The sequence below is a fragment of the Phragmites australis genome, chromosome 5 (genome assembly GCF_958298935.1).
Source record: "Phragmites australis chromosome 5, lpPhrAust1.1, whole genome shotgun sequence".
NCBI lineage: Eukaryota > Viridiplantae > Streptophyta > Magnoliopsida > Poales > Poaceae > Phragmites > Phragmites australis.
The window spans coordinates 32,173,643-32,194,320 of record NC_084925.1 but is presented as its reverse complement, the minus strand read 5'-3'; the positions used below and the strand labels follow the sequence as shown (position 1 = coordinate 32,194,320).

At 45.6% G+C, this 20,678-nt stretch overlaps 5 protein-coding genes and 1 pseudogene across 9 annotated transcripts; 2 read left to right on the top strand and 4 right to left on the bottom strand.

Annotated features, from left to right (window-relative positions):
• Positions 1 to 2,809: 2,809 nt before the first annotated feature.
• LOC133919290 (uncharacterized) lies at positions 2,810 to 5,098 on the bottom strand. The gene is made up of 2 exons (XM_062363648.1): positions 4,907 to 5,098; positions 2,810 to 3,361 (listed from the first exon to the last, which is right to left on the bottom strand). Exons 1-2 carry the CDS (start codon positions 5,066 to 5,068, stop codon positions 3,200 to 3,202), a joined length of 324 nt encoding a protein of 107 aa, XP_062219632.1. The 5' UTR covers positions 5,069 to 5,098; the 3' UTR covers positions 2,810 to 3,199.
• LOC133919289 (uncharacterized) lies at positions 5,098 to 5,934 on the bottom strand. The gene is made up of 2 exons (XM_062363646.1): positions 5,545 to 5,934; positions 5,098 to 5,205 (listed from the first exon to the last, which is right to left on the bottom strand). The coding sequence occupies exons 1-2, from the start codon at positions 5,788 to 5,790 to the stop codon at positions 5,104 to 5,106; spliced, it is 348 nt and encodes a 115-aa protein (XP_062219630.1). The 5' UTR covers positions 5,791 to 5,934; the 3' UTR covers positions 5,098 to 5,103.
• Positions 5,935 to 6,063: 129 nt separating this feature from the next.
• On the bottom strand, positions 6,064 to 6,637 carry LOC133917992 (COMPASS-like H3K4 histone methylase component WDR5B; annotated as a pseudogene).
• A 449-nt stretch (positions 6,638 to 7,086) lies between these two features.
• On the top strand, positions 7,087 to 10,524 carry LOC133919288 (chloride channel protein CLC-d-like). 4 transcript variants are annotated; one of them, XR_009909913.1, is made up of 3 exons: positions 7,087 to 7,360; positions 9,138 to 9,180; positions 10,319 to 10,524. XR_009909913.1 is itself a non-coding variant. In XM_062363643.1 (3 exons), exons 1-3 carry the CDS (start codon positions 7,163 to 7,165, stop codon positions 10,409 to 10,411), a joined length of 324 nt encoding a protein of 107 aa, XP_062219627.1. In that variant the 5' UTR covers positions 7,087 to 7,162; the 3' UTR covers positions 10,412 to 10,524. The 4 variants fall into 4 exon arrangements, 3 of the variants coding, with proteins under 3 accessions (XP_062219627.1, XP_062219629.1, XP_062219628.1); XM_062363643.1 differs by having other exon boundaries at positions 9,148 to 9,180; XM_062363645.1 differs by having other exon boundaries at positions 9,148 to 9,185.
• Positions 10,525 to 13,165: 2,641 nt separating this feature from the next.
• On the top strand, positions 13,166 to 17,108 carry LOC133919287 (probable LRR receptor-like serine/threonine-protein kinase At3g47570). Of its 2 annotated transcripts, none has more exons than XM_062363641.1 (3): positions 13,166 to 13,277; positions 13,566 to 14,487; positions 14,795 to 16,146. In XM_062363641.1, exons 2-3 carry the CDS (start codon positions 14,323 to 14,325, stop codon positions 16,073 to 16,075), a joined length of 1,446 nt encoding a protein of 481 aa, XP_062219625.1. In that variant the 5' UTR covers positions 13,166 to 13,277; positions 13,566 to 14,322; the 3' UTR covers positions 16,076 to 16,146. The 2 variants fall into 2 exon arrangements, with proteins under 2 accessions (XP_062219625.1, XP_062219626.1); XM_062363642.1 differs by lacking the exon at positions 13,166 to 13,277 and adding an exon at positions 16,724 to 17,108 and having other exon boundaries at positions 13,407 to 14,487; positions 14,795 to 16,546.
• Positions 17,109 to 18,042: 934 nt separating this feature from the next.
• LOC133917991 (uncharacterized) lies at positions 18,043 to 18,722 on the bottom strand. The gene is made up of 2 exons (XM_062361785.1): positions 18,277 to 18,722; positions 18,043 to 18,058 (listed from the first exon to the last, which is right to left on the bottom strand). The coding sequence occupies exons 1-2, from the start codon at positions 18,720 to 18,722 to the stop codon at positions 18,043 to 18,045; spliced, it is 462 nt and encodes a 153-aa protein (XP_062217769.1).
• Positions 18,723 to 20,678: the final 1,956 nt, after the last annotated feature.

The window sequence follows — 20,678 nt, the reverse complement described above, 5'->3', positions numbered from 1 at the left end:
CGTGGGACTACGACTCCAAGGCGTCCCGCATGCCCGCAGCTTCGGTCGAGGACATGCATTAGCCATTGCCATATGAGTTTTCGTCGCTGGTTTTTCTGCTCTATAGTTTCTACTTCACCTCAAATGGATCTGACCTTTGTTGAGATCGCACGTTTGAAATACGGAAAGGTCACCGCTTGCTCCGGCAATCAATGGGTCCAGCGTTTGTACTACGATGCTGGCACCTGCGAGCAGATAGCTCCAAAGCTATTATGATTGCAAGCTAACTGCTGCATGTACTGATGAGTAACTAGAGCTGTACGTAGCAAGTTGTATATAGGTATATGATTATCTCTATCTAGCTAGTATACATTAACGCAAGCATACATGTATGTATTCTGATTCCTCACAATTTTATTTAGTATTTACGATAATTTTATTTCAGCTTACCGTAACGGATGCATTCCAAGTTGTTCAAACTTATCGTAAATACTCGTAGACTCTACTAAAATATTATCTTTGTAATTAATATATAAATATATAAATATTTATGTTTAATAAGATCTTGTTTTTAGTTTTACCTAGGATCACTAAAATCTTAGAACCAGCCCTGACCTTAATATGTATGGATGATCATCTGGGCGTAGCAATGGTGCTGGTTCGTGAGCCAGTGGACCCAGAAATCCTTTTTCATGGGCGCTCCCACGTTGCTCTGCTCACGCCACCTCCTTAACAAGCCCATTAATATGTATTTAGGCCAGGTGGATGATCAGCTACTCGCAACAATGATGCTTGTGCGTGAGCCAATGGACCCAGAAATCCTTTTTCACGGGTGCGTCCGTGTTGCTTGGCTCACGCCGTTTCTTGATAGACCCACTTTCTATTTTTAGAATTTTTTAATAACTTTTTGAGTAAACTTTTTCTCAAATTTTTTCTCGTTAACTTTTTTAAAAAAACTTATTCAGAAAATTTATCTGGTAACTTGTCTCGATTACATTTTTAAAAAACTTTCAAAAAGAAAAGTTATGAAAAGAAAAACTTTTTAAAAATAGGAAGTTGCGAAGCGTACGCCAAATAGCACGGTCCCGATGGACCATATGAAGCACGTGCAATAAGGCAGTTTGGACGGTTGATTAAACCGCCACAGTGACCGGCCGGGCGTCTCTTGACGCATCGGGTACATACGAAATACAGACACCTCTTCTTATGCCATCTTATGGCAATCCCCCAATAGATCAAGAACACAAGACACGAGAAGTAAGTGGCACTAAACAGACCGTGACATATAACAAGATGGTCGAGAAAAATAGACATCTACAGTCAAAAGAGACAAAGCAGGCGGCTGGACTAGAACCGTCAAAAACATATTACAGACGTTCTGCTGTAAGTATATATCTGTATTGTGTCAATGTATTGTGTCGCATTCGGCTCTTATTTGGAAGCTTTTGCCATATGTGTAGAAGGTGAAATATCATGGAACTACAAACATTCTTGTTCATTCCAACAAAATGACTGGATCTACTTCTGATCACAAAAATTACCACGGGTACTTACGAAATACAGACACCTCTTCTTATGCCATCTCATGGCAATCCCCCAATAGATTAAGAACACAAGACACGAGAAGTAGGTGGCACTAAACAGACCGTGGCATATAACATATGGTCGAGGAAAATAGACATCTGCAGTCAAAAGAGACAAAGCAGACGGCTGGACTAGAACCGTCAAAAACATATTGCAGACGTTCTGCTGTAGTATATGTCTGTATTGTATCAATGTATTGTGTCGCATTCGGCTCTTATCTGGAAGCTTTTGCCATATGTGTAGAAGGTGAAACATCATGGAATTACAAACATTCTTGTTCATTCCAACAAAATGACTAGATCTACTTCCGATCACAAAAATTACCACGAATTCACAACTGCATGTAGTAAACAGGATGGGTGATCGTAAACCAGGGTTCGGCTTACCGATCGAAGCTCGGTTATCGAGCTCCGGCGGTAACCGAAAAGTCGCGGTTACCGCGGTAACCGGTTGAAAATTCAAAAAAAATTGGACAAAATTTATTTAGCAAAATTTGAAATTTAGGGAAAAAATCGTGATTTTAGCCGTTCGGTAACTGTCGATTTGGACCGGTTACCGAGCGGTTTTTGCGATTTATCGAGCGGTTTTCTCGAATTTGCTGCATTATCGGTAACCGCTCGGTTTTCTCGGTAACCACTCGGTTTTCTCGATTTTCAGTGAAGTTCAACAAAAAAAACCCAAAAATTATCTCAATTTTGTAAAATCAATAACTAATTCATTTGAGCTTCAAATCAAATGAAATAAATTTTATTGGTTTCCTTGTAACATGATCTACATGATAAAAGTATTTATACTCATAAAAAAGTCCAAAATTTTCTATGAGAAAATGTATTTGTTAAACCAAGTTAAATGCATAATTTACTCTTTGGTAATCCAAAAATCATGAAACTAATTTTGTTAGTCTTCTTATATGATCCTATGTCTTTTTTTTATACAAATGACATTATTTTTTAAAAAAAATTCCACAGAAGGTCTTAGAATTATGTCTAGCTTTTTTATTTTTTTTTTGATTTTTTTCGAATTTTTTAAATTTAAATTCGGTCACCGTTCGGTTTCTGAAACCGAACCAGACCGAGATAGTCGGTTATCACGATTTTTGCTCAGGTACCGTCGATTTTTTAACCCTGCAGTAAGCTCGCAGATGGGTTGAAGGTCTGAAAACGAGTAGACAAGCACGACAAAAACAACCGATTTATACAGATGCAGCACCAGCACTCGTAGTAAATTCAATGAGATTTTACCATATCATACCAACATGAAATTATTTTACAATAACTTCCCTACCGGCCAACCTTCACAAGTATTTTGAATTCCATAATTCAGTTGCCCTTCATCCTATTTGCACTACCTATTTCGATATTAAAACCCAACGGAAATTGACAATGATACTTGATACATGCAAATGCAAAAACAGTGGATCATAAGTGAGGCAATACCATGATTGATAAATCCGTTGGCCTTGTTAATTCTGGTAATTACGTCTTCACGGACTCCCATAAAAAAAGAGCACTACTCATGAGTATGCAGAATGGCAAACCAAATTCAACAAAAATGACAGCTGCTGCTTTATTCTTTCCATCCACAAGGAAACAAACAGATCGAAAAAATCAAACTGTGTCTATGCCTCACAGGACCTTCAGGTGGATGATTTGTTATCAGTGGCAGTCTGTTGAGTTTTAGTACCAAGTTCACTAGAAGCTGTTGCAGATGATGGAACATACATCTTAGCTCTTCGAAGAACTTCAGCAACAACCCAATGCTTATGTTTGCTCAGGGGCCGAGAAGGATCCAACCTAACCTGAATCGAAATTATCAAGCTTTTATCAGAAAGGAGTTCTTGGAGAAGAAAGCTACTATACTGTAAGTTACATTTTGACGGAACCACAGTACAAAGGGACACTACTTTCCAGAAGCAGTAAACAGATACAAATAATGTAAAGCTCATAGATGTATTCAGAAAAGGAAAAGGGAAAACAACAACAAATGAAGAGATACTAAACTATTCTTTTCTAAAAATTCCCAATCATCATATTTAAGGGGTAAGTAAAAGAAAATCGGATTTGAAAGAACGGTGCATAAAGCAAAAAAGCAATTTAACAAATCACATGTTGTGACGTTAAAATTATTTAAGGGATGCAAGTGGGCAGTGGCGGAGGCAGTATTAAATTTGAGCTATGGCGGACTCGCGGGCGACCAGCATCGAACGAGCTCAATCCTCATCGAATCAGTACTGGACTGCTGAACTGCTGAAGGTCATATCCATACGAGGAGGTGGGCTTACGGGCTAAGTCAAAATCGAGGTATGGCGCCCGCCACACCTCGCCATAATGATCCATCCGCCACTGCAAGTGGGTACCCAACTACCCACTCCAGTTCATAAAAGAAAAATCCATCATAACTAAATAAGAAGAAGAACTAGCAATTAGGTGGAATATCATTTTTTTCCCCAAAAGGGTAGGTTTTTGGTCAACCCGGAAAAATGAAACTTGCATCCCTAATTATTTTGCATAAAAAGCAAAAAATTGCACGGAAAAATTACGGTGTCCTTTGCATCAAATTATCTGTAACACATCAGAACGCTCCCATCCACATAAGTTTTGAGGATCAAAACACGTGAGATCCTAGAAAATTTAAAGGCAGAAAAGAAGTCATTACTCCAATATCCACTGTCTCTGTATATTTTCCTCTGTGGCAAAATTTTTAATTCCAGAATCTGAGAAACTTTACTACTCAGCAATTTTCTGAGAAATAGATGATTCAACCATCCTGGCATCTGTTGATAAGCACTCTTGCAGGCAGATACAGGTATGAAATCTACAGAATCAAGTGTCACCTCCAGAAACTACCTAGTAGTAGTTGGTATCTACCGTCAGACTTAAATCAAACGGAGTATAACTGTGCACCCATACACAATAACCATTGATCCTCGTACTGCAAAGCCCCTAATTTTCAGCCGTTTTTACAGCCCAGAGTGACAAACAGGCCTCAATAAAAACCATGAGTTCCAACCAATTTAGTGAAGGACCTAAAATTAGCTTAGTTATTGAACTAGCGCTAATCAGCCAGATTAATTGGTGAATTTGTCTAAAACTAACGGCAGTAGAGCATACAGGAACCTAACATTGATTGCTTTCATTTCCATCTCCTTTTGACGTATCAGCCATGGGCTAGACGATGGGGCAGAATAAATTAAATTGCGGATGGGCAACCACTCGGACAATAACCCAAATCAAAGAATGACTTCGCGCTAGGCTAATCGAAAGAAGCATCACAAATCAAAGGACTATAAGATTAGAACGGAGGGAGGGGGCCTGAGAGGGACCGCTGGAGCGGGGTTACCGACCCGGTCGCCGATGTTGCAGTCGTCGGTCTCGTCGTGCGCTATGAACTTGGACGTGCGCTTGACGTAGCGGTTGTACACCTTGTGGTGGAAGAGGCGGTCCACGGTCACCACCACCAACTTCTGCATCTTGTTCAACACCACGATCCCCACCGTCGGCTTCATCTCCGCCGGTGAAATCGAATGCCCTTGACAACGGATCAGATACCGCGCGGCACGGCGCGCCTACTCGGAGCGTAACTGGAAGGGGAGGCGGCGGCGGCGGTGGAGCACGAGTTGGCGGGCGGCGAGACGGGTAAACCCTAGAAAACGACGGTTGCTGATGAATACTCAGGCTGACAGCTAACTACCTGCCATCATCAGTACTGAAATTCAAGAGGCATACAGAAATGGGAAACTTCGTTCTGTAACACAGAAAGAACACCACTTTCAAAAAATATCATTAAAAAATCGTGGCTCCGTAAAATACCACCGAAAGAATGAGCCATTCTAGAATCTAGCATTCTGTCACCTTCCGTTCGGCTATCCACGTTTTCCTCTCCATTTGGCGGTGGATGAATATGTGAAATATCAAATTTGCCCTTGTGGTCAAAGAAAAGAAAAGAAAGGCTTCGTAGAACCGAGCACAGAGCTCTGCTCACCGCCGCCGGCTGCGGCAGCTTCTGCTCATCCGCGCGCGCGGTGCTGCTGCTGTCGCCGCCGCTGTTGCACGGCGCGGGAGGTGCTGCCCCCGTGTCACGCGACCAGTGCTCCGAGCCGTCGGGGACCTGCAGGGCGCCGAGGAAGCTGTCGTCGCTGAGGAGCTCGCTTATGAGCTGCTCGTCAAGCTCGCTGGGCCAGACGGCCATGCCTTCGGCGGCCTGACCAGCTTGCAGCACATCCCCCATCAGCTGCCGGGTCTCGGGTGGAAACTAGCAAACCATGTACGGGAACACAGAGAAATGGAATGGCTCGGCTTATATAAAGACGTATGTAGGTGGATCGACCAAGCTCTAGCTGACACGGTTGAGACAACAGAATTGTTGGTGAAAGCTTTGAACCTCTCTCGAGGCCACGTCATGTATTTATAGAAACCAAACAAATCGCGGCAAAGATTACAACAAAATGTTTGTTACATGCGTGATACTCACGACTTGTTTAAACAAAAAAAAAACCTATCTCTATACATGATACGTACATTGAACAAATTCTGACATCTTCCCGTGCTTCTTGTCGTCGATGACCGTCTTGAGGCAAGCCCCAGTCTTCGTGTCCCAAATCTTGCAGCTCCCGTCATGGCTTCCGGACACAATGATGGAGCCGCCCCCGATGAAGTGGACGGAGGTGACGGGCTCGGAATGCGCGTCGATTGCGCGGGTGCAGCGGCCGCTCTTGACGTCCCAGATGCGCACGGTGCAGTCGAACCCCCGGAGGCGACCTACGAGCTGGTCTGCGGGTTGAAGTTGGCGCTGAAGACAGAGTTGGTGTGCCCCTTGAGCACGTGGACGCAGCGGTCGGCGGCGGCGGGCTGGCCGCCGGCGAGGATGGGCCGGATGTCCAGGACAGGTCGGAGACACCGGCGGCGTGGCCGCGCAGGGTGGCAATGACGACGAGCGAGGACGGGGAGAGCAGCGCGACCGTCCCGTTGAGGGACGCCGTCGCGAGGAGGCGGCCACAGGGGGAGAACCGTAGGCAGGAGACCGCGCGGCTGTGGTGGTGGTGCTGCGGCGCCGGCTGCGAACAGAGCAGGTCAGGGAGTCGAACAGGTCAGGGGCAGTATTGTTCGATTTAACAATGTTAATAGCAAAAGTTAACAGAGTGCTAGATTTCGAAATGGTTCGTTCTTTCAGTGGCATCTTACGGAGCCATGATCTTTCAATGGTATTTTTTGAAAGTGACGTTCTTTCGATGGTACAGAATATTTCCTACATAAATCAGCAGCCTAGAAGGCTAGAACATGTTCGAGTAATCGAGGCTTACAGATACAGAGATTGGAGTGGAAGGTTAGAACATCTTCAAAAGATATCAACTTTTTATAGTTAAATATAAAGATTTTGATCTAAAATTGATCTTCAAGAGTCTCCCTACCTCATTACTTATCCTTACCGAATCTAAAAACACCCCTCTCGCTCTCTACTTTTTAGGAGTGCTCACCCACTCCCTGTTCAACCTTTTTCTCCCATCTCGTGTCCCTCTTCTCGTGCGAGCGGCCCGCCCACCCCGCCACGATAGCCATCTCACCCGCCCTCACGCACCTGGCATGGACACAGTCCCGATTCGATGCTCTTCGGCGGCGACAGGGACGTCCCCGAAGGCATCGGGATGGCGCGACTCCCATGGACGCGCCTCCCCACCGCCGACGCAGAGGGGCTGGGGGCCTCCACCTCAGCGGTTGCGGACGACGACCTCTTCTCCAGTGCCGTCGTCAAGAGCCTCGATTACGAGGTCATCGAGAACTACACGTACCGGGAGGAGCAGGTACACGCTGGCACCCATTTGCGGGGCGTTTTGCTTGTGTTCGTGCCCTGCTACCCTCGTCAAGCCTCGAGCCCTCGTGGATTTGGTGTGCGGCTAGTTGAGTTCCTGGGTGTTGCTGGTTGACTGCAGGCGCAGCGAGGCAAGTTCGAGAGAGAGATGATTTTTTGGTTGCCATATGGGCTCCTCCACACCGCCATCGGGGATCTAGCTGATGGCCCCGTCGCGAATTGACCCTCTTCCCCACTGAATCGAGTTTCTCCTCGAAAGAATCAAACCTTTGTTGCACGAATTGAGATTCTACTCCGTCGAATCGAGCTTATGTCGCTTGCTGCTGCTATGCCCTCTCGTGAGCAAATGGCAATGGCTCCGGTATTATGAGCCTAATTGTATTAGTTAGGTCTGTTATAATCTTGTGATAGAGTAGCGGGGTGAACAAAGGAGTGTTTGGTAGGTCTCTGAATTGTCCGGTAAAAATTTTAGTTCAAGTTCTCCAATGTTCCTCTGGAGAATCAAAATAACTTCTGAAATTATTTGTTTAATTGGGTGGATTCGATTTAAGAGGATGATGATGTAATTGATCGATTTACTCTTTATCATGATTTTTTTCTATTTAAATTGTTCAAAAAGAAATTAAAAGTGAAACAAAGCCAGTACAACAACAACCGGCTTGTTATGATGTTCTCCCTGAGTCATATCCCAATTGTCACGCTTTGCTTCTCTTGGCTTCCCTCGTCCTCCACCTCCGGTATCCATGCTAACCACTCCCACCGATAGCCTCACCCCACCAACCCACCCGTTCCCTCACTGCTGCCACGTGACGGTGACTCGTAGCCCGCCTGATCGTCCCTCCTTCGCTCTCCTAGATTGCTGGTGTTGGTGCTCACCGTTAGGCTTCAATGCAAAGCTCACCCTCATTGTCATGCTCCGTCTCTCCTTCACCATTATTTGTATCTCACTCTTCCGGACCTCCTCCTCCTAGTAGATCTCCACCGAACGCTCCCCCTTCGCCGCCTATGTCATCGCTCCACCCCCGCCTCCCACAACCACACTGGATCTGACAGCGGCGATAGCGGGATTTGAGGCGACGGCGACGCAGGCAACAGCTGGTGCGTCAAAGCGAATGCAAGAGTAGCAGGGACATGCGCAGAACCAGCACCCGTCTCGTCTGCAAAACTAGTTTTTGCCTATTTCGGGAGCGCAATACAAACTCGTGAAATGTTTCTTTGTGATTCTTCGATGAACCGGGGGTAGCTGAGGCTGTTTGGATCCGATTCTTGCATTTTGGGCAAGAAATGAAATGTTCTGTTGAACCAAATAGGACCTAAATAAGGGTGTAGATTTAAAGATACTTATCTTCGACCATCAGTATGATAATGTGATAGCTTGAGCTATAACTAAATAACTATTTGGTTACACTTATAGCTTAGGATTTATGTTTCTATATGTTACCTTAGTTTTTAATGCCTTGATTGGATCACTCTTTGTGCAATCATGATTCTTGTTAGGATTAATCTGTTAGGTTGTATTAAAAAGCTTATCATGTTTAATTATTGATATAGGTGGATTCGATAACCTTGTAATATTCTAGGTGAAGGTTACTAATGATCTGTGCACTTACAGTATTTATATATCGTTGTTGCCAACTATGAACATGTAGCTTGAAGACAACAACCATATGAATGAAAATATAGCATCATTTGATCTATGATAATTTGTGTTGGAAAAAAAGTCTCATGTTTCTGGAACCGTTGAAAGTTTTTTCTAATTCTATTGTCAGTTTGCCGTAGGATGGAGGTGAACAATCACAGCATGAGTCAAAGGTGTGGTACGCTTACTGCCCTCGTTTCCCTACTCAACCCCTGCGCTTCGATTGTACTTTGTCCTTGATATGAACTAAAGCTCTTGAGCATCATCGTTCTCCTATTTGGAGGGATGATGCAGCATGCCAGTACATTTTCGTCATAGCGGTGGCTAATGGTATACTAAATAATAATGTCTGAGATATCCCATAAATCTTTTATGAGTGTGGATTATTTGATAATCGTGTGGGATATGATAAGTATTATGTAAAATGAGTGAAAACTGATTTGACGGAGACAAGTAGAGTAGTCCCTTGGAAAAGATGCTCTTAGGAGCTTGAGTTACCTGCATGGTATTCATTGCTAGCTTGAAGATACCTGCTCCAGCCATATAAGTATCAAATCATTATGCCGTCATGCTAAACCACCCTAGTGCAACCACGCATCCTGTTATGAGCAGAATTTAACTTTTCTATATCCCGACCAAACCGGACATTTTACTATGAGATCAGGGAAGCAACGAGAACCCAATTGTTTGCCAGGTGCTTCGCAGGATGTTTATGGGATCACTCTTTACGAAGGTCCCAGTGGTAGTCTGTTATTCCTTACATAGATCTGAAGCATTTGAGGTGTCTTGTAGTATAGTCCAGTAAGAGAAGATGATTGAAGTATTTTGGTATGATTCGCTCCTCCGTTTGTAATGGTTGGAGACCGAGCATACCATATGGGTACAATGTATAACTTATGCATAGTATAAATCTATTCGAAAAGTCGTGTCTACGGTTAGGAACATGCAAAGCAATGACTCGAGGTGTGTGTATCTTTGATGAGTGAGTGTGTGGACTAGATGTTCATATGATGAGGTTGCTGGCTCGATCTCTCAGGAGCTGTGTGATACTAGAGATACACCAGACATAATGATAGGGACTATGGAGTAAGGTGTAGCCCCTCCTAAGACCGAAAATCCCTAGATATACCTTGTTACCTTCTTTAAACTGTCAACGGAGCATATAATTGGATATCTGCATAAAAACTGCATTACACTTAAAACTAAACCGTAAATCATTGTCTTTGAGTTATCCTTTATGCATATATCAAACTCTTGCAATAGTATAAGACTTGGTGAGTACCTTTCATACTCATTCTTGCTATCATTCAGATAAGGAGATGTATGCCGACTTCGCTGGAGACGAAGACACGGAAAAGGAGTAGATTAGTTGTCACATTTGCACCCAGCTGCATGTGGCTTTAAGTTGTTGTTCCGCTGTGCTTTTGTCCGTTTTTTTGCCAGGCTTGTAATATACTATATGGTTTATAACGTTTTGTATTGTTGTAACTTTAATACTTTTATATATGATGTATGACTGCGATACTACAATTGTTGTACTATATATATCAACTATTTGATTCAATGACTGATACATGAGATATAAGAGATTTTGGGAAAGATGCCTTACAAACAGTGTGTTCTCCAATGATCCAAATGCTATCAGTAACTATCTTTTTTTTTGGAACAATAACTCCCATTACCCCAAACTAAACATAACTTAAATATCACCTTAATCCAGGCCCTTGATTGAGAGAAGTAAGAAAAGAAGATGAAGCCTTTTGGTGTAAACATTTTCTCAGCAGCTTGTTTTCGAGAGAACTGATTATTGCAGAAAAGAGGCAAAGGTACTGAGTTTGGTACATATGTAGCCCAATTTAAGACAAAGTAATTGCCGTATACTTTGAACCCGTGGTGTTAATCTAATGTAAAGTGGGCATTGCCCACATATGGTCAAAATCTTGAGTCATCGTTGGGTGACCTACTTGTTGCGTGAAAATCACAATATGGTAGTGCTAATACACTCCGAGGATAGAATACTGAATAAGTATTCTACACCTAGCATGCATTGCTGAGAATAGCACTATAAATTACTTAATTGAAAGCATGGTCTTCAATAATGACCAACGTTAATTGTTTTGTTGTAAGTCAGTAATTTGGTTCATTAATCTAGTATGGGTGTAGCTACACCCTAGTTGCAGATGAGCATGTCTAGTAACAACGGCTATATAAATTTAGCACAGAAACTAGAAATTTTAAGCGTTGAAGGAGTACTGCTACACCAAAGACAGTGTATATCGCGCTTTGGAGAATGTCCTATATTTTTCTTGTTCTCAACTCGACGTACCTTTAAAAAAATCGTAGCCCTTTCGTCCAGATATTTTTCCATTTTGAAGCATATTCACCATTTGCAAAACCATGTGAAGCACGGCATTGTACAAGTTGATTTGACTCGCTACCCTCTGAAATAAATCTTATAAACGAATCATGTCCACACAATACATTCTGGATGCACTATCATCATAAGGATCAAAACGGATTTGGATACAAGATTTTTTGTACCGGTAGATCATTCCACATGAGCTGAATTTCGTCGGAAACAAGACAAATGTCACATCAGCTCAGAATTTCTCTGTCCGGTTCCTGCCGAAAAGTAAGAAGCTGGATAAGAAGTAGAACTCTGGGCTTCCACACGGTTAAAAAACCGATAGTAACCAAATTTAAATTTAATTTTTTTAAAAAAAATTGATTTTTATAAAAAACTAGACATAATTCTAAGATCTTTTGTGAAAAATTTTAAAAAAATAATGTCGTTTGCATCATATTTTAGAGGGAGGAAGTTTGAAAAAAATTGAAGCGTGCGGGTCAGTTATTAATTCATGTTAAGGAAAAGTTTAACATACAAATACATATGTTTCTTGTGTAAAACGTATTTAAAAGAATCTTTAAAATTAATTTCATTTTATTTAGAATTTTATTAATTTCCCTATAATTTTTACAAAGTTCACAAGCATAAAGTGAATATGTTAAGAAACAATACTATAATTAACTTTTTCATATCTACTATTATTTTTTCTACATAAATTATAGTACAAATATGCTAATAAAAATGGTTTCACTAATTTTTAAGGTGTGATGAGTCAGTTATGAATTAATCTAGTCGCAACACATTTATACAATTACACATGTCACAATAACTAATTCATGAGTTCATGTATTTTTAAAAGACATAGGATCATATAAGAAGACTAACAAAATTAGTTTCATGATTTTTGGATTAGCAAAGAGTAAACTATGCATTTAACTTGGTTTAACAAATACAATTTCTCACAGAAAATTTTGAACCTTTTTATGAGTATAAATACTTTTATCATGTAGATCATGTTATAAGGAAACCAACAAAATTTGTTTCACCTTATTTGAAGCTCAGATAAATTAGTTATTGATTTTACAAGATTGAGATAATTTTTGGGTTTTTTGTTGAACTTTACTGAAAATCGAGAAAATCGCTCGATAAATCGAGAAAATCGAGCGGTTACCGAGAAAACCAAGCGATTACCGAAAATATGGAAAATTTGAGAAAACCGCTCGATAAATCGTAAAAACCGCTCGGTTACCGAACGGCTAAAATCACGATTTTTTTTCCAAATTTCAAATTTTACCAAATGAATTTTGTCCGATTTTGTTTTGAATTTTTGATGATAACCGCGAATTTTCGATTACCGCCAGAGCTCGGTAACCGAGCTCCGATCGGTAAAATGAACCCTGGGCTGAACATGCCGCAACAATCTTATCCAGCTCAAACAGCGACGGCGGCGCTTGGTGAGGAGATGAAAACTGAAAAGTGGCGGTAACCGGCGAGTTTGACGAACTAGGCGTCTTCGCTGCAGGCGGTCAAGCTAAGATAAGGCCTCATATTGCAAGTGTGTGGACATAACAGTACTGTAAAACTGTTTTTAAACCCCCTAGGTCTGTCTCCAAATCCTCTTATTTTACCTATTCGAGGTGAGAGGTGAACAATAATTCATGAGATGATAAATATTAGTCTAACATTGAATAACATAACAAATACACTGTAGTAATATTACTATTTGCATACCACTGTAGTATCAAATCATATCCATCAGTCTAAGATCCAACGCTTCACGATGGAGTGAAGTCAAATAATCCCGTTCCCTGAGCCCTCAGCCAACCGAGCATCCAACTTAAGTTCACAGTTCAAACATCGCTTCCAGGCAAAACCAAACAGATCAGAAAAGACTGCCGTGTTGTGTGCTCCGGCAGGCCAGAGGTACTCTCTCTCTCTCTCTCTCTCTCTCTCTCTCTCCCTCCCTGATTAGTGCTCCTACTTAACTATCTGTTTTAGCTTGTTACTTGCTATAATTCTTATCGCTGTCAGGGTTATTAAAAGAAAAATGACTAATACTCTTAAATGTTAGCACACATATTTGCGCGGTGTAGGAGAATTCGATAGGATTCTAAGCTTGCTTATAGTGATTAACATGGACCCAACGTAGTTCCTCTAGTATGAGCCTGTAACACATAGTATGCCACCAGGTTTATGCTTTGTATTTTGCAGGTAACAATGAAGTGCATCATGTGTCATCCCAAGCCGCCGGCGACACTCGCCATGCTAATAGTATTGGCTTTGCTGCTTCTGTTTTATGGAGCTGGCAATGTCCATTGCTCGACAATTCATGAGAACAGAGAAGATCTGCGCGCACTGCTCGAGTTCAAGCAGGGAATCACCAGCGATCCACATGGAGCCTTGATTAGTTGGAATACCAGCGTCCACTTCTGTCGGTGGAATGGTGTCGCGTGCACCTCGACGCGACCATGGCGCGTCTTGAGGCTCAACCTCACAAGCCAAAGTTTAGCAGGGCAAATCAGCTCCTCTGTTGGCAACCTAACCTTCCTTAATAATCTTGACCTCTCCTATAATCACTTTGTTGGTCCCTTGCCTCTTCTTAATCGCCTCCAACAACTACAGAACCTCTATCTGAATTTTGTCATAATCGAAACCGCATAAGACAAATGTCACACTATTTTTCTATTAACTGATTTGCTTGAGCTGCCTCCGCGGTGCTCAGTTCGGAATTTCTCTGTCCGGTTCCTGCTGAAAAGTAAGGAGCTGAACAAGAAGTAGAACTCTGGAATTCAAGGCTGGACATGCCGCAACAATCTTGTCCAGCTCAGGAGATGGAAGCTGAAAAGAAAAGAGAGAGACAACGCAAGTGGCAGTAGCTAAAAGAAAAGTGGCAGTAACTAACTGGAAAGTTTGACGGACTCAGGGTCTTCGCTAATGGCGGTCAAGCTAAGATAATGCGTGAGTGACAATGCAAGTGTGTGGATGTAATGGCGTTGTAAAACTGTTTTTAAACCCCTGGGGCCTGAACCAGCTGAGTATCCAACTCGAAGCTCACAGTTCACACACCAGTACACCACCCAGCAAAACCGAGAACGAAAAGGCTGCTTGCATTCTGCGCTCCAGCCGAGTAGAGGTACTCTCTCTCTCTCTCTCTCTCTCTCTCTCTCTCTCTCTCTCTCTCTCTCTCTCTCTCCTGATTAGTGCTCCTACTTAACTATTCGTTTTAGCTTGTTACTTGCTATAACTCTTAACTCTGTCAGGGTTGTTAAAAGAAAAATGACTAATACTCTTAAATGTTCCCACACATATTTGCGCGGTGTAGGAGAATTCGATAGGATTGTAAGCTTGCTTATAGCGATTAACATGGACGCAACGTAGTTCCTCTAGTATGAGCCTGTAGCACATAGTATGCCACCAGGTTTATGTTTTGTATTTTGCAGGTGACAATGAAGTGCATCATGTGTCATCCCACACCGCCGGCGACACTCGCCATGCTAATAGTATTGCCTTTGCTGCTTCTGTTTTATGGAGCTGGCAATGTCCATTGCTCGACAATTCATGAGAACAGAGAAGATCTGAACGCACTGCTCGAGTTCAAGCAGGGGATCACCGGCGATCCATATGGAGCCTTGAGCAATTGGACTGCCAGTGCCCACTTCTGTCGGTGGAATGGTGTCACGTGCACCTCGACGCGACCATGGCGCGTCCAGTTGCTCAACCTCACAAGCCAAAGTTTAACAGGGCAAATCAGCTCCTCTGTTGGCAACCTAACCTTCCTTAAATATCTTGACCTCTCCAATAACAAATTTGTTGGTCCCTTGCCTCTTCTTAACCGTCTCCAACAACTACAGTACCTCGATCTGAACCACAATAATTTGTCTGGGATCATCCCTGATACACTTGCGAACTGCTCCAACTTGATCACCTTAGACTTATCTTCAAACTTGCTAGTGAATTCAATTCCTCCGAAATTAGGCCTACTCTCAAATCTACAATATCTCAGTTTGGGTTCAAATCAACTCGAGGGAAGCATTCCCGGTGAGCTTGGCCAATTGGTGAATTTAGGAAGCTTGCTCCTAGGTGACAATAGGCTTTCAGGTGAAATCCCACATGCCATCTTTAATCTTTCTTCTCTACAATATCTAAGTCTAGAGATGAATATGCTAGGCAAGGCATTGCCACCTAACATGGGAGACCTTCTTCGTAATCTCACAGAACTTAGCTTGAGTAAAAACTTTTTTGAAGGTCACATCCCACCTTCCCTAGGCAACGCACTAGGGTTAACAAAGATATATCTATCAACTAACTATTTCACTGGGCAGATTCCTACTTCTTTCGGAAAACTTTCAGGGTTGACTCTTCTAAACCTTGAGAAGAACCAGCTTGTAGCAAGGGACGACAAGGACTGGGAATTCTTGAATGCATTAGAAAATTGTACATCTCTAGAAGTACTCTCACTCGCTGGGAATAATCTTCAGGGATCTTTACCGCCGTCGATCGGTAATCTATCCACCAGCCTTCAATATCTTTTGTTGGGTGGGAACAGTTTGTCAGGACAAATTCCACAGGGCATAGGGAAACTTAGTGCCTTAATTAAATTGGGACTAGGTGGCAACTATTTTAGTGGTACAATTGAAGGATGGATTGAAAACTTAAAAAACCTACAAACACTACTTCTCGATTCGAACAACTTCACTGGGCCAATCCGGAAGTGGCTGTGAAGGTTTTTGACCTGGAGATGGGTGGAGCAGAGAAAAGTTTCTTGAAAGAATGTGAAGTGCTGAGAAGCATTCAGCATAGGAATCTTCTTTCCATCGTAACTGCTTGCTCGGTTGTAGACTATATAGGCAGTGTTTTTAAAGCTTTAGTTTATAAGTTCATGGCCAATGGTAACCTAGACAGATGGTTACATCACAAAGGGGACGAGACATCTCACAAACCACTAAGCTTAACTCAAAGATTAACCATAGTGGTTAACATAGCTGATGCATTGGACTATTTACACCACGACTGTGGAAGGCCCACTATCCACTGTGATCTGAAACCTAGCAATGTTCTTCTGGATGATGATATGAATGCTCTTCTGGCAGACTTCGGCATAGCAATTTTCTACCATGATTCTTGGTCAACATCAACTGGTTCAATCAGTTCATCAGTCGGTGTGAATGGGACTATAGGATATATTTCTCCAGGTATATATGTTCGGGATCGTATGAACAAGAGAAATTGGGTGTTCGACCCCATTGTTTCACCCAATTCCTCTTGCTCACCTGATCCGATGGTTGCTGCATTCTATATGTTGAGTTATTCTAAGACAATTAAATGTTTACTAACTATCTTCTACATGTATGATGTATCTTTTTAATTAGAGTATGCGGGACGTGGCCGCCATTCAACTTCTGACGATGTTTATGGTTTTGGGATAATATTGCTGGAAATGATTATTGGAAAGAGACCAACAGATCCTATGTTCAAGGATGGAGTCAGCATTGTCAACTTTGTCGATAGCAACTTTCCGCATGAAATAGTTCACGTCATCGACGCTCATCTAGCAGAAGAATGGAAGGACTTTGCTCAAGAAAAGAAGGCGTCAGAAAATGCAGTTCATCAATGCTTGGTATCTGTGCTGCAAGTAGCACATTCCTGTACGAACCCAATACCAAGCGAACGAATGAACATGAAAGAAATAGCAAGAAGAATGCTTACTGTTGGAATATATATATGGTAGGTTAGAGATAGATTTGAGTTGTAATTGGGTGGGACTAGGATTAGAGTTGTAGTCGAACTTCTAATTTCGGGCCTTTAAATAGAAGGCACCACCATTGTAACCAGAGGTAAGACAGAAACAGTTGGGGAGGAGCGCCCGTAGTTATGCCCTGAGGATATAGGCAACTTGGTTGAACCTCGTTAAAAAACATCGTGTCTTGTGTGTTAATCTTGTGCTTGGCTTGATGATCCTGGTGATGCTTCCGCTAAAATCCTAACAAGTGGTACCAGAGCCATGAAGAAAAATCAAGGGAAGGCACGAGGATATGTTCCACACCACGCAAGGTTTGCACGGGTCCGGGGAAGGACGACGCAAGGTGGAAAATGGCGGCGATCGACGATTCAGTCGGTAGATTCGGACACTTCGAGCGCGGCGGCTTGAACCGTCCAATGGGCTGCATAAACGGGAATCCGTCCAGACGTGAAGATCGAGTTGATGGCGGCTGGTGGCTGCTGTTCGATAGGGGTCGGTCAGACGTGACGGCCAGGTTCGACGGTGCGGCTGGAAGACGTCGCGGACAAGGCGGCGACTTTAACTCACGGTCTGATTGACGGGCGGTCAATCCAGATCGGAGCGGTTGTTGTTTGCTCAAGGTGGAGCAGCGACAGCGATAACGAAAGTTATGGTGGACTTCGGAGGTTGCGAATGCATTCGGGATTGCGAAGCAATGCAGGTGCGCGTGGATGGGTTGCGCAGCAGCAGGCAATTTGGCGCGGCCTAGGCCCGTGGTGAGTTCAGCGTCATGATGAATCAGGCAATCAGTCTGCTGGTCGTGGTGCGTGGAGGCTGCGTCGGATGCGAGGATGACGGCGCTGGATAATATGATGCATGCGGAGTTGGCATACGGCGGCTGAGAACACACAAGAGACCGAAAGGAACCTGGAGGATCGACGTCGGTTTTGTTTGCTGCGTTAGTCCAGATCAATTGGCGTTGGTGCTGTCGATGATCAAGTCAAATGGTCATGCAGGAGGGCTCCACGTGTATTAATGCACATGCAAGGAAAAGATGCTTCACATGTATTAATGCACATGCAAGGAAAAGATGCTTCACGTGTATTAGTGAATGCAGTCCGTTTATTGCATGCATGTATTAATGCTTCGCCTGGAGTGGCGCCGTCGGCCCGGCCTTGGTCTTTGGGTTCTCGCGCCCTAGACCTGGGCTCCGTCGCAGACTCCGCGTCGGACGACTGGCCGCCCCGACCTCCTTCTTTCGCGCCGCCCGCCGCCGGCAGCTGCCGTGGAGGCGATGGCGATGACGAGGACGTCGGCTGGGGCACGAACGACCGGGGGCATTTTCCTTTGTCCCCCGGGGCCGCCGCTCCGCTACCGGTGGTGCCTCTCCCGCTGGCCTGATGGCTGCTGCCTGCGGCAGCCCCGCGGCCAGCCTGCGGCCTGCTGCCCGCAGCGTCCCTGTCGCCGACCTGTGTCCTGCCGCCCGCGGCCTCCCTGCCGCCAGCCTGCGACCTGCCGCCCGCGGCGTCCCCGCCGCCGGTCCTTTGCGCGCCGCCCGTCTCCTCATCTACCCCGGGAATCTGGATAGTCCCGGGGTTCTGGCGCCCCGGACGGTCGACTAGACCCTGGGCGTCGAACTCGGGCAGCATCGCTTGCAGTGCCACCCGGCCCGGGTCCGCGCAAAGCGCCAACTACTCCCGGGGCAGGACCGCCCAGGTGAGGTCTTCCACGCCGGTCACCACCCGCAGCAGGGCCACTAGCGCTCCCTCGTCCAGGTTCCCGTCCTCGTCGATCTGGGTCCTGGTGACGTCGTTGGGGCCCGTGTACATCCAGGCGAACCGGGCCCGTTCCCGCAGGGGCGCTAGGAGGTGGCGCAGATAGTCCGCCAGCACCATCACCGACTTCAACCCCGCCCGGCGCAGGTCATCGATGCAGTTCAGTACAGGCCGCATCCTCGCGTCTTCCGCCGGGGTCGCTTCCCAGATCGACCTCTGGGGCTCCGCTGCCATATTCGGCAGCGTGAGGCGGTCGTGGGGACTGACGTCGACGTAGACCCAGTCGCGCCGCCAGTCTTCCCACTTGCTCCACAGTATCTGCGGGATGTATAGCTCCGCCAGCCCATCCCGCAGCCGGAAGTTGTAGCAATCGGCGACGTCCGTGGTGGAGGAGCCTCTCTTCTTCCCAGCTGGCCGCAGGACGAAGAAGTGGCAAAACAACGCCACCGACGGCGGCACTCCCACAAACATTTCACAGAAGTGCGCGAATATGGCCAGAAGGACCACTGAGTTCGGACTCAGATGGACCAACTGGATGCCGAACGTGTCCAGGATCTGGAGGAAGAACGGCGGCACCAGCCCGGCCACGACGAAAGAGACGAAGACGACGATGCACTCCGGCCGGTCCGTGATGGGCGAGAAGCTTGCCGGCCTCACCATCGAGGCCTCCCGCTGGCCTTTGGGCACCATAAGCTTGCGGACCTTCTCCGCCCCCTCCTCATTGACGATCCGTGACTCCGGCAACACGCTGTCGGGCCCCTTGTCATGGCGGCTGCTTCCTGCCTTCGGCATTTTGTCGGTGGTGTGGAGTGTGCTGGAACGGGTGGGGAAGGAGAGGCTGAGGACCAGAGAAAGAGCGAGAGCTCTTGAACGCAAGGAAGAAGAAGAAGGCAAGAGTCTTGCTCGCAAGGATGGCGTAAATGGGCAACAGTTTGCTCCCCTCTCCTTTTTATATCATGGGGATTTCAAACGACACCTGCCGCGGCGCATTCGGCGAGATGAATTTCCTCGTTCGACGCGGGCGCCAGGCAAATCTCCCTCGATCTGTGCAGTTGCCAGGCGCACTATCCTCGATCTGCGCGGGTGCCACGCGCGCCGCCCGCCTCGTTATCACGCGCCTCCGGAGTCGGTTGGACACGCGTCCGTTCGGCTCCCCGCTGGGTCGTGCCAGAAGCCTGGGCCAGAGAGACCAGCGCCTAAAAACAGGCCACGTAGCGTCGGTGCTGGGATCGGCCTCGATGAAGACGAGGGCCCCATCCGCAGTCTCTGAGCCATCACCTGCCAATGGGCCCGGGGGCTGCTGTCGGTGACACAGGAACCAGGGGTCCCCGACTCCCAAGGCCAGATCAGTAGGTTGCCACGTGGCGCCCTCCCGTGGGGATTATCTCCCCGAGCTGCGAGAGGACTAAGTCCCGGGAGAGGGTGCTCGGGGCCATGAACAGTGGTCCCCGAGTACCCGAGTTCCCCGATGACCCGAGAAGACCAAGTGCCGGGTAGAGGGTGCTTGGGGCTGCAAACAGTGGCCCCCCGAGCACTCTAGTCCCCCGACGATGAGACAAGCCGAGTACCGGGAAGAGGGTGCTCGGGGCTGCGAACAGTGGCCCCAGAGCACCCGAGTCCCCTGAGGACCTAAGGGAAGTCAGTTCTGGGAGAAAGTGCTCGGGGCTATGAACAGTGGCCCCCAAGCACTCTGTTCCCCGAGAACCCGAACAGCCAATTCCGGGAGAGAGTGCTCGGGGCCGTGAACAGTGGCCCCCGAGCACTCTGTTCCTCGAGGACCAAGAAAGGGCATATCCGGGAGAGTGCTCGGGCGGCGAACAGTGGCCCCCG

What these genes read in the sequence shown, in the direction of transcription:
- LOC133919290 (XM_062363648.1), bottom strand. Translation starts at nt 5,068, where the DNA reads ATGAAGCCGACGGTGGGGATCGTGGTGTTGAACAAGATGCAGAAGTTG. An exon ending in ACTGCAACATCGGCGACCGG is followed by an intron (nt 3,362 to 4,906) that starts GTCGGTAACCCC and finishes ATTTCGATTCAG; the next exon opens with GTTAGGTTGGATCCTTCTCG.
- LOC133919289 (XM_062363646.1), bottom strand. Translation starts at nt 5,790, where the DNA reads ATGGGGGATGTGCTGCAAGCTGGTCAGGCCGCCGAAGGCATGGCCGTC. An exon ending in AGCTGCCGCAGCCGGCGGCG is followed by an intron (nt 5,206 to 5,544) that starts GTGAGCAGAGCT and finishes GTCGTTTTCTAG; the next exon opens with GGTTTACCCGTCTCGCCGCC.
- LOC133919288 (XM_062363643.1), top strand. Translation starts at nt 7,163, where the DNA reads ATGCTCTTCGGCGGCGACAGGGACGTCCCCGAAGGCATCGGGATGGCG. An exon ending in ACACGTACCGGGAGGAGCAG is followed by an intron (nt 7,361 to 9,147) that starts GTACACGCTGGC and finishes AGTTTGCCGTAG; the next exon opens with GATGGAGGTGAACAATCACA. An exon ending in AATCACAGCATGAGTCAAAG is followed by an intron (nt 9,181 to 10,318) that starts GTGTGGTACGCT and finishes GCTATCATTCAG; the next exon opens with ATAAGGAGATGTATGCCGAC.
- LOC133919287 (XM_062363641.1), top strand. Translation starts at nt 14,323, where the DNA reads ATGCAAGTGTGTGGATGTAATGGCGTTGTAAAACTGTTTTTAAACCCC. An exon ending in TGCGCTCCAGCCGAGTAGAG is followed by an intron (nt 14,488 to 14,794) that starts GTACTCTCTCTC and finishes TGTATTTTGCAG; the next exon opens with GTGACAATGAAGTGCATCAT.
- LOC133917991 (XM_062361785.1), bottom strand. Translation starts at nt 18,722, where the DNA reads ATGCTGCCCGAGTTCGACGCCCAGGGTCTAGTCGACCGTCCGGGGCGC.